The 14,343-nt window shown below is 44.4% G+C and overlaps 1 protein-coding gene across 1 annotated transcript; it reads left to right on the forward strand.

Annotated features, from left to right (window-relative positions):
- Positions 1–11,118: 11,118 nt before the first annotated feature.
- On the forward strand, positions 11,119–13,066 carry LOC140302868 (nuclear factor 7, ovary-like). Its single transcript, XM_072381386.1, has 2 exons — positions 11,119–11,362; positions 11,461–13,066. The coding sequence occupies exon 2, from the start codon at positions 11,478–11,480 to the stop codon at positions 12,858–12,860; it is 1,383 nt and encodes a 460-aa protein (XP_072237487.1). The 5' UTR covers positions 11,119–11,362; positions 11,461–11,477; the 3' UTR covers positions 12,861–13,066.
- The last annotated feature ends 1,277 nt before the right edge of the window (positions 13,067–14,343 follow it).

The raw sequence follows: 14,343 nt of genomic DNA on the forward strand, positions 1-14,343 counted from the left end.
AGCACAAAGATTTCACCCTGAACAGACAAACATGAATATTTAAGAATGATTTCACAGGTTCGGTAACCTTAAAGGTGATAAAAACTGGACAGTTCGCTGTGATGTGAAGAGGAGAAATGTACTTTTGAAGTACAGTGCTCAGTGTGGGACTTAAATCAGCTCATATCACAGACTCCACCAACACCGTCTCAGATAAGAACTGTGTGTTTAGAGCTGATGAATATAAGTGCAGGATGTTATCGCCCCGGCAGCCTCAGCTTCATCCCGTTCTGTCTGACAGATCTTCACTCATTACACGCCGTGAAATCAATTCCTCTGCACATTATCTGCATGCAGATCTGTTCCTGGAATGAATGAACAGATGAAACACGATTTGCCCACTTTGTCGTGACGTTAGAGAAGAACAAAGATGAGAGTTGGAGCTGCGGGTGTTCTGTGGAGGAAGAAATCGATGGTGCTGCTGCAGAGAGGAGGCAGGCGGACTCGGATAATTGGAATAAACTACAGAACAACACAACTCTGAGCCTGACACGCATTCATCCAGCAGCGTAGGTTTTCACACATAAGAGCCTCCCAAACCCACGACGGCTCAATAAATTAGTGATGCCGTACTTGCATTCGTGTAATTACTGGTTCAACACTCGTGAAAACACTGAGGAGAACAATAAGTTATCGTTTGGACGGCTCCATCACTGCAGACACTGCACTGAGCAGATATAAGTCCAAAGCAGACTTTTAAAATGCTTCTTATTCAGATATGTTTCTGTTTCTTTAGTCAGACGGATAAATGTGTCAGAAAATCAGCCCATTAAGACTACCTGTCACTTAAAGGTGACGTATTCTGCTATTATACCTGCTATATATCTATATCTATAGATAGATACAGATAGTTACTCTATTGATACCAGAGGGAAACAGTTTAGCAGTTAGCTGTAAGTTAGCAGTTAGCTGTAAGTTAGCAGTTAGCTGTAAGATAGCAGTTAGCTGTAAGTTAGCAGTTAGCTGTAAGTTAGCAGTTAGCTGTAAGTTAGTAGTTAGCTGTAAGTTAGCAGTCAGCTGTAAGTTAGCAGTTAGCTGTAAGTTAGCAGTCAGCTGTAAGTTAGCAGTTAGCTGTAAGTTATCAGTTAGCTGTATGTTAGCAGTTAGCTGTAAGATAGCAGTCAGCTGTAAGTTAGCAGTTAGCTGTATGTTAGCAGTTAGCTGTATGTTAGCAGTTAGCTGTAAGTTAGCAGTTAGCTGTATGTTAGCAGTTAGCTGTAAGTTAGCAGTTAGCTGTAAGTTAGCAGTCAGCTGTAAGTTAGCAGTTAGCTGTATGTTAGCAGTCAGCTGTAAGTTAGCAGTCAGCTGTAAGTTAGCAGTTAGCTGTATGTTAGCTGTTAGCTGTAAGTTAGCAGTTAGCTGTAAGTTAGCAGTTAGCTGTAAGTTAGCAGCAGATGCTAGCAAACGATGCTTTCTCATCAACAGTAATGGACCAAGCCGGAGATGTGCACAGCGTAACTCGTAGTAATGCATGTGAACCGTTAATTACTGCGTTTAAACATTTTGGATATATTAACCTCATTAAACAATTGTACCTGGAGACCTCCATCTTTATCAGAAACATGCCGATGATGTAACGTTAGCACACCGAGAGTGAGGAGAGGACCGGTGTTGTGTTGGAAACACACCTTAAACACAGCTGCAGGTTGTCTGAGTTACAGAACGGAACCGTTCAACTAGAAAGCTTCAGCTAACGAAGTAATGTTGGGAACAATAATGTTCATCTTTCAGAAAGGAACAGCAGTAACTGCTTAGAAGTTGCTGTATGTCATCTTCATTAGCTAAGCTGTTAGCTTCAGCTAACAAAGTAATGTGGGAACAATAATGTTCATCTTTCAGAAAGGAACAGCAGTAACTCCTTAGAAGTTGGTGTACGTCATCTTCATTAGCTAAGCTGTTAGCGTTAGCTTCAGCTAACAAAGTAATGTGGGAACAATAATGTTCATCTTTCAGAAAGGAACAGCAGTAACTCCTTAGAAGTTGGTGTACGTCATCTTCATTAGCTAAGATGTTAGCGTTAGCTGCTGCTAAAGGAAGAAATAAATCAGTAAATAAACCATGAGGAGTTATTTCTCAGATGCTTCCATTTCCCTGCTCTGAAGTTCAGGCTCTGAGAGTTGGAACTGATCCTCTTTGTGGCTCAGTTCCTTCAGTCCAGCGTTGAACTAGACCAAGTTGTTAAAACAGTGGGATGAAAAGTGTTTGCTGCACATTCACAGTCTTTAGCTAACTCTGCTGGAACATTAGCCTCAGATATAGTTTATCCACTGGGCTCTTATATCCTCTGAGGCTGCTGCTGGATGGAAGATGCATGCTCCTCAGTACAGCTGACAGCAGAACATTTCCTCCAGAAGCTGGCTTCATCCGTCCAGCAGGGTGGATGTGAGGGGGCGGGGCTTAACAGAGGAGGCGGAGCCAACGAGAGCGACTCGTTAAATGAGGAACTTTCAAACAAAGGGGAACTAAAACATACCAGGGTTGTGTTTTTTGGTAAGTTTTACAGCTGCCGGTGACTTCAGACACCCTGATATATGCGGGGAAATAGTTTAGCAGTTAGCTGTAAGTTAGCAGCAGATGCTAGCAAACAGCGTAACTCGTTACCCTCAGATATAGTTTATCCACTGGGCTCTTATATCCTCTGAGGCTGCTGCTGGATGGAAGATGCATGCTCCTCAGTGCAGCTGACAGCAGAACATTTCCACCAGAAGCTGGCTTCATCCGTCCAGCAGGGTGGATGTGAGTGGGCGGGGCTTAGCAGAGGAGGCGGAGCCAACGAGAGCGACTCGTTAAATGAGGAACTTTCAAACAAAGAGGAACTAAATAAATACCAGGGTTGTGTTTTCAGGGAGTTTTACACCCTGATATCTGCTCCCAGGAGCAGGAAGAAGGGATTTTAGTTGTTGCATGTTTGAGTTGAGAAATATCAGTAATCTATGAGCATTTTACAAGATCACTAAACAAGGCGAGCTATGATAATGTCTATTAATCGTGTCACAATATGATGTTTTACCCCAAATCCTGCAGCCCCATGTTTCATCTTTTTATTCTTGGTATTCTTGAGCTGGTAAAAAAACAGAAAATCAAATCTCGTTAAAAGGAATATTAGAGGAAATTAAAAGAAAAGAGGAAGAGCAGAGGCAAAATCACTTTGATGGTCTGGCTGGATGTTCGGGTCGATGGTTCTGCGGAGCCTCACAGCGGTTTCTGAACAGGAATTCTCCATAATGGGGACCTGAGGGAGCAGCAGCCCCCCCCCCCTCTGTTATCAGGTCCTCCTCGTATCGATTTCTCTCACAGAGGTGTTTATGGGCAGAAAAGAAATACAGTTATTGTCCTCAGGGCAGCGGGCCTATTTATCTCCTTAAATGGCCCGAGGTTCTTTTTAACCGGTTCAGAACCAGGCGGCTGGTCACTGAGGCCAGAGGAGTCCTGGGAGAGCTCTGCTTTAAAGACAGAGCTAATGATCCATCTGCTTTAAGGTTAGCGATCAGAGGGAAGAGGGAGAGGCTTCAGCTGAGCAGCTGCAGGCTCAGTCTGAGCTTGTATCTGTGGTTTTACTGTGGTTTTACTGTGGTTTTACCTTTAAGAGTTCATATTGTGGAAAATAAGATGAAAATGTTGCTGTTCTTCAGGTGGAAGGCGACTCTCCTAAACCAGCTTAATAAAAAAAGAGACAAAAGTTGGAACTGGAGCTGAAAACGAGCTCTGAAATCTCCCACACTGAGCATGATTTGCTGCTTTTTACACCCCCTAAGGTCTTATTTTCTTTAGGAAATCAACAGGGGGCAACTCGGCTCTCTTTTAGAATTATATAATATTATGTATTGCCTCACACCAGGTGAAGCTTTCATGCAACTCCATCCCTGACTGACGGATGAACAGCACCAACCTCGTCTACATCATATTTCTGAATGCAAGTACAAGTGCAGACATAATGAAGACTCCTCACACAAACACCAGTCAAAAATAAGAATTCCAGCTAATTAAAAGCAGCAGTTTAGTCACACGTCGATGCTGGACCACCGTTCTGGTCCCAGTTTACCAGCTCAGCAGCAGATTCTGTGGTTAAAACAGTCCAGCTGAACTCACCCCTTTAATGGGGATTCTGGCAGATTCTGTGGTTAAAACAGTCCAGCTGAACTCACCCCTTTAATGGGGATTCTGGCAGATTCTGTGGTTAAAACAGTCCAGCTGAACTCACCCCTTTAATGGGGATTCTAGCAGATTCTGTGGTTAAAACAGTCCAGCTGAACTCACCCCTTTAATGGGGATTCTGGCAGATTCTGTGGTTAAAACAGTCCAGCTGAACTCGCCCCTTTAATGGGGATTCTGGCAGATTCTGTGGTTAAAACAGTCCAGCTGAACTCACCCCTTTAATGGGGATTCTGGCAGATTCTGTGGTTAAAACAGTCCAGCTGAACTCACCCCTTTAATGGGGATTCTGGCAGATTCTGTGGTTAAAACAGTCCAGCTGAACTCACCCCTTTAATGGGGATTCTGGCAGATTCTGTGGTTAAAACAGTCCAGCTGAACTCACCCCTTTAATGGGGATTCTGGCAGATTCTGTGGTTAAAACAGTCCAGCTGAACTCACCCCTTTAATGGGGATTCTGGCAGATTCTGTGGTTAAAACAGTCCAGCTGAACTCACCCCTTTAATGGGGATTCTGGCAGATTCTGTGGTTAAAACAGTCCAGCTGAACTCACCCCTTTAATGGGGATTCTGGCAGATTCTGTGGTTAAAACAGTCCAGCTGAACTCACCCCTTTAATGGGGATTCTGGCAGATTCTGTGGTTAAAACAGTCCAGCTGAACTCACCCCTTTAATGGGGATTCTGGCAGATTCTGTGGTTAAAACAGTCCAGCTGAACTCACCCCTTTAATGGGGATTCTGGCAGATTCTGTGGTTAAAACAGTCCAGCTGAACTCATCCCTTTAATGGGGATTCTGGCAGATTCTGTGGTTAAAACAGTCCAGCTGAACTCACCCCTTTAATGGGGATTCTGGCAGATTCTGTGGTTAAAACAGTCCAGCTGAACTCACCCCTTTAATGGGGATTCTGGCAGATTCTGTGGTTAAAACAGTCCAGCTGAACTCACCCCTTTAATGGGGATTCTGGCAGATTCTGTGGTTAAAACAGTCCAGCTGAACTCACCCCTTTAATGGGGATTCTGGCAGATTCTGTGGTTAAAACAGTCCAGCTGAACTCACCCCTTTAATGGGGATTCTGGCAGATTCTGTGGTTAAAACAGTCCAGCTGAACTCACCCCTTTAATGGGGATTCTGGCAGATTCTGTGGTTAAAACAGTCCAGCTGAACTCACCCCTTTAATGGGGATTCGGGCAGATTCTGTGGTTAAAACAGTCCAGCTGAACTCACCCCTTTAATGGGGATTCTGGCAGATTCTGTGGTTAAAACAGTCCAGCTGAACTCACCCCTTTAATGGGGATTCTGGCAGATTCTGTGGTTAAAACAGTCCAGCTGAACTCACCCCTTTAATGGGGATTCTGGCAGATTCTGTGGTTAAAACAGTCCAGCTGAACTCACCCCTTTAATGGGGATTCTGGCAGATTCTGTGGTTAAAACAGTCCAGCTGAACTCACCCCTTTAATGGGGATTCTGGCAGATTCTGTGGTTAAAACAGTCCAGCTGAACTCACCCCTTTAATGGGGATTCTGGCAGATTCTGTGGTTAAAACAGTCCAGCTGAACTCACCCCTTTAATGGGGCTTCTGGCAGATTCTGTGGTTAAAACAGTCCAGCTGAACTCACCCCTTTAATGGGGATTCTGGCAGATTCTGTGGTTAAAACAGTCCAGCTGAACTCACCCCTTTAATGGGGATTCTGGCAGATTCTGTGGTTAAAACAGTCCAGCTGAACTCACCCCTTTAATGGGGATTCTGGCAGATTCTGTGGTTAAAACAGTCCAGCTGAACTCACCCCTTTAATGGGGATTCTGGCAGATTCTGTGGTTAAAACAGTCCAGCTGAACTCACCCCTTTAATGGGGATTCTGGCAGATTCTGTGGTTAAAACAGTCCAGCTGAACTCACCCCTTTAATGGGGATTCTGGCAGATTCTGTGGTTAAAACAGTCCAGCTGAACTCACCCCTTTAATGGGGATTCTGGCAGATTCTGTGGTTAAAACAGTCCAGCTGAACTCATCCCTTTAATGGGGATTCTGGCAGATTCTGTGGTTAAAACAGTCCAGCTGAACTCACCCCTTTAATGGGGATTCTGGCAGATTCTGTGGTTAAAACAGTCCAGCTGAACTCACCCCTTTAATGGGGATTCTGGCAGATTCTGTGGTTAAAACAGTCCAGCTGAACTCACCCCTTTAATGGGGATTCTGGCAGATTCTGTGGTTAAAACAGTCCAGCTGAACTCACCCCTTTAATGGGGATTCTGGCAGATTCTGTGGTTAAAACAGTCCAGCTGAACTCACCCCTTTAATGGGGATTCTGGCAGATTCTGTGGTTAAAACAGTCCAGCTGAACTCACCCCTTTAATGGGGATTCTGGCAGATTCTGTGGTTAAAACAGTCCAGCTGAACTCACCCCTTTAATGGGGATTCTGGCAGATTCTGTGGTTAAAACAGTCCAGCTGAACTCACCCCTTTAATGGGGATTCTGGCAGATTCTGTGGTTAAAACAGTCCAGCTGAACTCACCCCTTTAATGGGGATTCTGGCAGATTCTGTGGTTAAAACAGTCCAGCTGAACTCACCCCTTTAATGGGGATTCTGGCAGATTCTGTGGTTAAAACAGTCCAGCTGAACTCACCCCTTTAATGGGGATTCTGGCAGATTCTGTGGTTAAAACAGTCCAGCTGAACTCACCCCTTTAATGGGGATTCTGGCAGATTCTGTGGTTAAAACAGTCCAGCTGAACTCACCCCTTTAATGGGGATTCTGGCAGATTCTGTGGTTAAAACAGTCCAGCTGAACTCACCCCTTTAATGGGGATTCTGGCAGATTCTGTGGTTAAAACAGTCCAGCTGAACTCACCCCTTTAATGGGGATTCTGGCAGATTCTGTGGTTAAAACAGTCCAGCTGAACTCACCCCTTTAATGGGGATTCTGGCAGATTCTGTGGTTAAAACAGTCCAGCTGAACTCACCCCTTTAATGGGGATTCTGGCAGATTCTGTGGTTAAAACAGTCCAGCTGAACTCACCCCTTTAATGGGGATTCTGGCAGATTCTGTGGTTAAAACAGTCCAGCTGAACTCACCCCTTTAATGGGGATTCTGGCAGATTCTGTGGTTAAAACAGTCCAGCTGAACTCACCCCTTTAATGGGGATTCTGGCAGATTCTGTGGTTAAAACAGTCCAGCTGAACTCACCCCTTTAATGGGGATTCTGGCAGATTCTGTGGTTAAAACAGTCCAGCTGAACTCACCCCTTTAATGGGGATTCTGGCAGATTCTGTGGTTAAAACAGTCCAGCTGAACTCACCCCTTTAATGGGGATTCTGGCAGATTCTGTGGTTAAAACAGTCCAGCTGAACTCACCCCTTTAATGGGGATTCTGGCAGATTCTGTGGTTAAAACAGTCCAGCTGAACTCACCCCTTTAATGGGGATTCTGGCAGATTCTGTGGTTAAAACAGTCCAGCTGAACTCACCCCTTTAATGGGGATTCTGGCAGATTCTGTGGTTAAAACAGTCCAGCTGAACTCACCCCTTTAATGGGGATTCTGGCAGATTCTGTGGTTAAAACAGTCCAGCTGAACTCACCCCTTTAATGGGGATTCTGGCAGATTCTGTGGTTAAAACAGTCCAGCTGAACTCACCCCTTTAATGGGGATTCTGGCAGATTCTGTGGTTAAAACAGTCCAGCTGAACTCACCCCTTTAATGGGGATTCTGGCAGATTCTGTGGTTAAAACAGTCCAGCTGAACTCACCCCTTTAATGGGGATTCTGGCAGATTCTGTGGTTAAAACAGTCCAGCTGAACTCACCCCTTTAATGGGGATTCTGGCAGATTCTGTGGTTAAAACAGTCCAGCTGAACTCACCCCTTTAATGGGGATTCTGGCAGATTCTGTGGTTAAAACAGTCCAGCTGAACTCACCCCTTTAATGGGGATTCTGGCAGATTCTGTGGTTAAAACAGTCCAGCTGAACTCACCCCTTTAATGGGGATTCTGGCAGATTCTGTGGTTAAAACAGTCCAGCTGAACTCACCCCTTTAATGGGGATTCTGGCAGATTCTGTGGTTAAAACAGTCCAGCTGAACTCACCCCTTTAATGGGGATTCTGGCAGATTCTGTGGTTAAAACAGTCCAGCTGAACTCACCCCTTTAATGGGGATTCTGGCAGATTCTGTGGTTAAAACAGTCCAGCTGAACTCACCCCTTTAATGGGGATTCTGGCAGATTCTGTGGTTAAAACAGTCCAGCTGAACTCACCCCTTTAATGGGGATTCTGGCAGATTCTGTGGTTAAAACAGTCCAGCTGAACTCACCCCTTTAATGGGGATTCTGGCAGATTCTGTGGTTAAAACAGTCCAGCTGAACTCACCCCTTTAATGGGGATTCTGGCAGATTCTGTGGTTAAAACAGTCCAGCTGAACTCACCCCTTTAATGGGGATTCTGGCAGATTCTGTGGTTAAAACAGTCCAGCTGAACTCACCCCTTTAATGGGGATTCTGGCAGATTCTGTGGTTAAAACAGTCCAGCTGAACTCACCCCTTTAATGGGGATTCTGGCAGATTCTGTGGTTAAAACAGTCCAGCTGAACTCACCCCTTTAATGGGGATTCTGGCAGATTCTGTGGTTAAAACAGTCCAGCAGAACTCACCCCTTTAATGGGGATTCTGGCAGATTCTGTGGTTAAAACAGTCCAGCTGAACTCACCCCTTTAATGGGGATTCTGGCAGATTCAGGGAGGAGGAGGAGCTCCACCAGTAGAGTAGCAGCTCTGATGGATCCTCCTTCATCTCTTTAAACATAAACCACACACAGAAGCCGGTATTTAAACCTCAGACTTCTTCTCCTGATGTGGAGCCTAAACTGAGGTGGAACCACACATTTTGGATCTGGTTTAAGGCTCGATTCTATCAATCTATTGAAAATCATTGCTGCTGAAGTTGAATAAATTCCATTGTTATTTTATAGATGAATCGTTTGATGTTCGCTGCTGGCTGCTGAGCTGAGACCCAACACTAAAGTGTCACAACAGCACCACCCTGTGGACACCTGTGGTATTTTTTTTGTTTTTTCTCCTGTTTTCTATTAATTTCTCTCCATGTCTTTATTTCCATCACCTTTGTCTACATGTTCTTTGTCCTCTTCCTCATCTTCGCTGTCTTGTTCACTGTCTCCTTCTTTCCCGCCTGTTATTATTACATAAATGAGTGTTTTGATGGAGGATGAAGGTCAGCTGAAACTGTTTTGCAGGTAAAACAACATGAAGATACACCTGAGCTTCGTGTTTCTGTTCATGTCCTCTGTAGGAGATGAGAAGCGTTCTCAGCCTACAGATGTGAACAGGCTGCTTGTTAAATGTACAGATGGAGGAGATGAAATGGGTCCAGGAACATGACATTATCTGCATAATAAAGAATAGGAATAAACACAGATCACAGGGGCAGTGTGGCGTGTTTTGGCCCAACTTCCTGGTGGGTTCAGGCAGAAACTTTGGTCCCAGTTTTGCATTTTTAACAGCACCGTCTCCTTCGAGTTTGGGTGTTCACAGCCTGCACGAACACATGGATTTGGAGGAAGTTAGTCTGTTTCAGGAAGGAGATTTTTAGTGGAAAAAGAACTAATAGAATAAATAAAAATAGCTCCTTTGGGCCTGTGAGGTGCCGCCACCGCAGCAAACTGAGTTCGGTGAATGATGCCGGCTCTGTTTATGCTCGATGAAGATGGAGTTTTGGACATGATGAGAATAAAAACAACACATTTGCCTCACAAACTGTGAACTCTGAGCGCAGTTTGAACCGTCCTCCAGGTGGCGTCCTGATAGGCAGCTCCTCAGCCTGAATGTCTCTTTCCTGCAGACATCCTGTGATAATCTTCTCCTCCTCAAACACCTGATGACACCTCCGCAAACCTCTTCCACCTCCGTATGAAGTATAAAGGCAGTTAAAGTGAGTGAAAACATGACAGCAGGCTTCGTTTCTAGGGCATGACTGATGAAGATAACATCTGGATGCTGATGGTCACAGTACCTTCGCCCGAGTCTTTAATCTGTCTTTCAGGACAGGAAGCCTCTCAGCATCGTTTGACAGTAGTTTCTCTGCACAAATGTGTGATGTGTGAAAGAATGAAGCTGTGGAGGTGAACGTTGAGGCAAAGAAACAGAGAGGAGACTCTGCTTCAGATCCAGGAAGCAGATACAGAACCAGACAGAAACTTATCTGCACCGTCTGACCTTCCTCTGCCTCACAAACACACCTATCAAGTCAGTGATTGGGGCTGATTTGGTTCATCAGACAGTCCTGTGTGTGTGTGTGTATCCAGATAATATGTCTGCTGACTCAGGGATCAATAAAAGAGGCTTTTAAAAGAATGTGAAGATGCTATCTCTCTGGCAGGTAACTGACTCAGACTGATGCTATCTTCTGGTCTCTTTAAAAGTTTTTTCAGAGATGAGAATCAGAAAAACAGACCTGAGAGCTGCTAACAGAGTTAGAAAGTTCCCTCTGGACAACAGAACCAGGCTCAAACTGAGGAAGACGCGCAGGTTCTGTTGTGATGAAGTGATATAAAGGATGTAAACAGTTCTCCATGTTAGTCTCTAAAATATGTAACTCTGTGTCTTTCCAGTAAAATAACCGTAAAACTCGTCTGTGTGTCGGACTCAAAGCAAACTGGGAGCTAAATGCTTCCTGAACTTTCTCCCAGACAGGAAAACTCTCTCTGTTACTGAGACTGAGTGTTTGACCTCTGATCCCTGTAGATGATCACATCCTGATGTCTGACCCGGTCCGGAGATGTCTGTGTCTCATGTTTCCTCCTCAGACTCGTCTCTCTGGACCAGGTGCAGCCATGTTGCTTTACGCAAGTAAAACAACCTTCATAGAGTTTATCGTTCTGAACTGTGCAGATAAAGATATAAAACCTGCTGATCATTAACTTCCACAGCTGCTGGCAGGTTTATCTCTGAACTCTGGAACGAACACACCTTAGTTCAGGGAAGGTTTAAGCTCCACCTGACTCAGCTGAGACGAAGCAGGAAACAGTCAGAGATTCTTCTTCACTACAGAGAGACACACAGACGATCAGATTCAGCTTCAGACCAAACTCACAGCTTCCTCTGAGTGAGTCCAGCTGCAGGAGAGAGAAGTGGAAACTTCAAGCTGCTCACACTCCACACACTGAAGGTGAGTTTGACCAAAAACACCACAAACACTCAGTTTGAGGAAGTCAGTAGAGCTGGGAGGGGAGCCATGGCTGACTGTGTTCTGTCTGCTGTTTTCAGCTTCACTCAGAGACTAAATGGCTTCCAGATCAGAGGAAGATTTCTGCTGTTCGGTCTGTCGTGAGATCTACAGAGATCCAGTTCTTCTGTCCTGTAGCCACAGCTTCTGTGGAGACTGTCTGAGGAGCTGGTGGAGAGAGAAACCAACACAAGAGTGTCCAGTTTGTAAGAGAAGATCTTCAAGGGATGAACCACCGATAAACCTGGTGTTGAAGAATCTGTGTGAGTCCTTCATACAGGACAGAGATCAGAGAGCTTCAGAGGCTCTCTGCAGTCTGCACTCTGAGAAACTCAAACTCTTCTGTCTGGACCATCAGCAGCCAGTTTGTCTCATCTGCAGAGATTCAGAGAAACACACCAACCACAGAATCAGACCCATCGATGAAGCTGCACGACAACACAAGAAGGAGCTCCAGAAATCTCTGGAACCCTTAAAGGAGAAACTGGAGCTCCAGAAGAAAGTTACAGAGAAGTTTGATCAAACAGCAGAACACATTAAGGTCCAGGCCCGACACACAGAGACGCAGATTAAGGAGCAGTTTAAGAAGCTTCACCAGTTTTTAGCAGAGGAAGAGGAGGCCAGGCTGGCTGCACTGAGGGAGGAAGAGGAGCAGAAGAGTGGGATGATGAAGGAGAAGATGGAGGCTCTGAGCAGAGAGATGGCAGCTCTTTCAGACACAGTCAGAGCCACAGAGGAGGAGCTGAGAGCTGAAGACGTCTCATTCCTGAACCACTACAAGGCTGCAGCGGAAAGAGTCCAGCGCTGCCCCCTGCTGGATGATCCACAGCTGCACTCAGGAGCTCTGATAGACCAGGCCAAACATCTGGGCAACCTGGCCTTCAACATCTGGAACAAGATGAAGGACATGGTCTGCTACACTCCTCTCATTATGGACCCAAACACTGCTAGTTCAGAGCTCATCCTGTCTGAGGATCTGACCGCTGTGAGAGGAGGAGAGAAACAGAACCTTCCTGATAATCCAGAGAGGTTTGATTTTTACAGCTCTGTCCTGAGTTCTGAGGGCTTTAACTCAGGGACTCACAGCTGGGATGTTGAGGTTGGAGACAGTGCAGTCTGGGGACTTGGTGTGAAAGCAGAGTCTGCCGACAGGAAGGGAGACATAGAGTCTGGATTGTGGATAATTGGGCTCAATGAAGGTGAATACATAGCTTCATCACCAGCTGCTGAAACTCTTCTGTCAGTACCAGAGAAGCCTCGGAGGATCAGAGTGAATCTGGACTGGAACAAAGGAAAGCTGAAGTTCTCTGATCTTGATACAAACAGACACATACACACCTTCACACACACTTTCACTGAGAAGATGTTTCCATTTATAGCCACTGATAATAAAGTGAAGATGTTACCGCTGAAGGTCTCAGTGACAGTGGAACAGATCTGATGTGTTCAGCATGAAGAACACTTTATTGATCTGTTTGAAACTCAATGTTTTCATCTTCAAACAGGAACATTTTAGATGTATTGATCTGATCTGTCAGCAGAGCTGCTGTTTGACTTTAAACTCTGTGTTCAGTTCAGTTTGATCAGTTTCATATAATCTGGTTAATAATCTGAACTGATGAAACATCAATAATCTGTATTTTCCAGGTAAATTGACATGTTTTTCTGCCTTTATAATGAGGGATGCTCTGATCGCTCAGCTGGTCATCATCAGATCAGACTGATCAGAGAAATGGGATTATTCTAAATGAGATAAACTCATCACAGACATCTGAATATAACATGTATATATAGATCTAATATGGATCATATATGTGGAACAAACTCCCAGATAACTGCAGGTCTGCATCAACTCTTCTTCTTTTAAATCAAACATGAAGACTTTCCTGTTCACTGCATTTAATGAGCAGGAATCATTTGGCCTGGAGGACTTTGATGGATAACTTTCCCTGAGCTGTACTTCTCTGTTTTATTTCCTTTTTTAACTGTAAACTTTGTTTGGAAAGATTTTATGTTCTATATAAAAGAAGCTTCTATCAGCTGCTGTAACAGGAAGAGTGGCAGAGATTCTCAGAGCAGCCCACATGTTGGCTAAACTTCTGTCAGCTTCTTCTCATGTTATATTCTTTGATGGCAGCTCTGGAAAATGATGCATTTCCACTGCAAGTTGTGTGCCATCAACATCTGTCTGTGTGCACGAGTCAGAGCAGCACTCAGGGTTTAATAGTGCTGCAGCAGCTCTTCTTTTTGCATGTAAAGGAAGTTAAGGAGCCTCCAAACTTATCATTCAACATTTAGTTTCCTTTTTTTAAAGGTGTCTCTTCTAAAGGCTCATCTGGAGACTCGTAACCAAAGTACCTTTGTGTGGTTTTTAATGGAAAATTAATTCTTATATAGATTGTATTGAGTGTTAATGTGTATAACCTGCAGATGACTTTGTTGTAACAACATATAACATATAAGTTGTTATAAGTTTAAGAAGAGATAAGTTTCTCTTCAGCGCTGTAGCCAGGCTGACAAAGAGTCCGAGCTCTGTTCAGCCATGTATTCCTTTAACTCTCAGCAGTGATGATTTCATGAGATTCTTTATCAATAAAATTGTTTCTATCAGAGAGAAGATTCATGGAATCCTTCCCACTTTTATCACTGATGTATCATCAAGTAGAGCAGCTTTAGAAATATATTTAGAACCTGATTTGTATTCAGACGGCTTCTGCCCAGTTGATCTCTCTGAGCTAACAACAGCAAGAGTCTCTTTTAAACCATCAACTTGTATTTTAGACTCAATCCCAACCAGACTGTTCAAGGAGGTTTTCCCCTTAATCAATACTTCCATATTGGATTTGATCAATCGGTCTTTGTTGACAGGATGTGTACCTCAGACTTTTAACGTTGTTGTGATTAAACCTTTACTTAAAAAACCT

The sequence above is a fragment of the Leuresthes tenuis genome, unplaced genomic scaffold (genome assembly GCF_036924035.1).
Source record: "Leuresthes tenuis unplaced genomic scaffold, fLeuTen1.0.hap1 SCAF_3, whole genome shotgun sequence".
Taxonomy (NCBI): domain Eukaryota; kingdom Metazoa; phylum Chordata; class Actinopteri; order Atheriniformes; family Atherinopsidae; genus Leuresthes; species Leuresthes tenuis.

Excerpts from the sequence above, each read along its gene's own strand:
- LOC140302868 (XM_072381386.1), top strand. The coding sequence starts at position 11,478 with ATGGCTTCCAGATCAGAGGAAGATTTCTGCTGTTCGGTCTGTCGTGAG.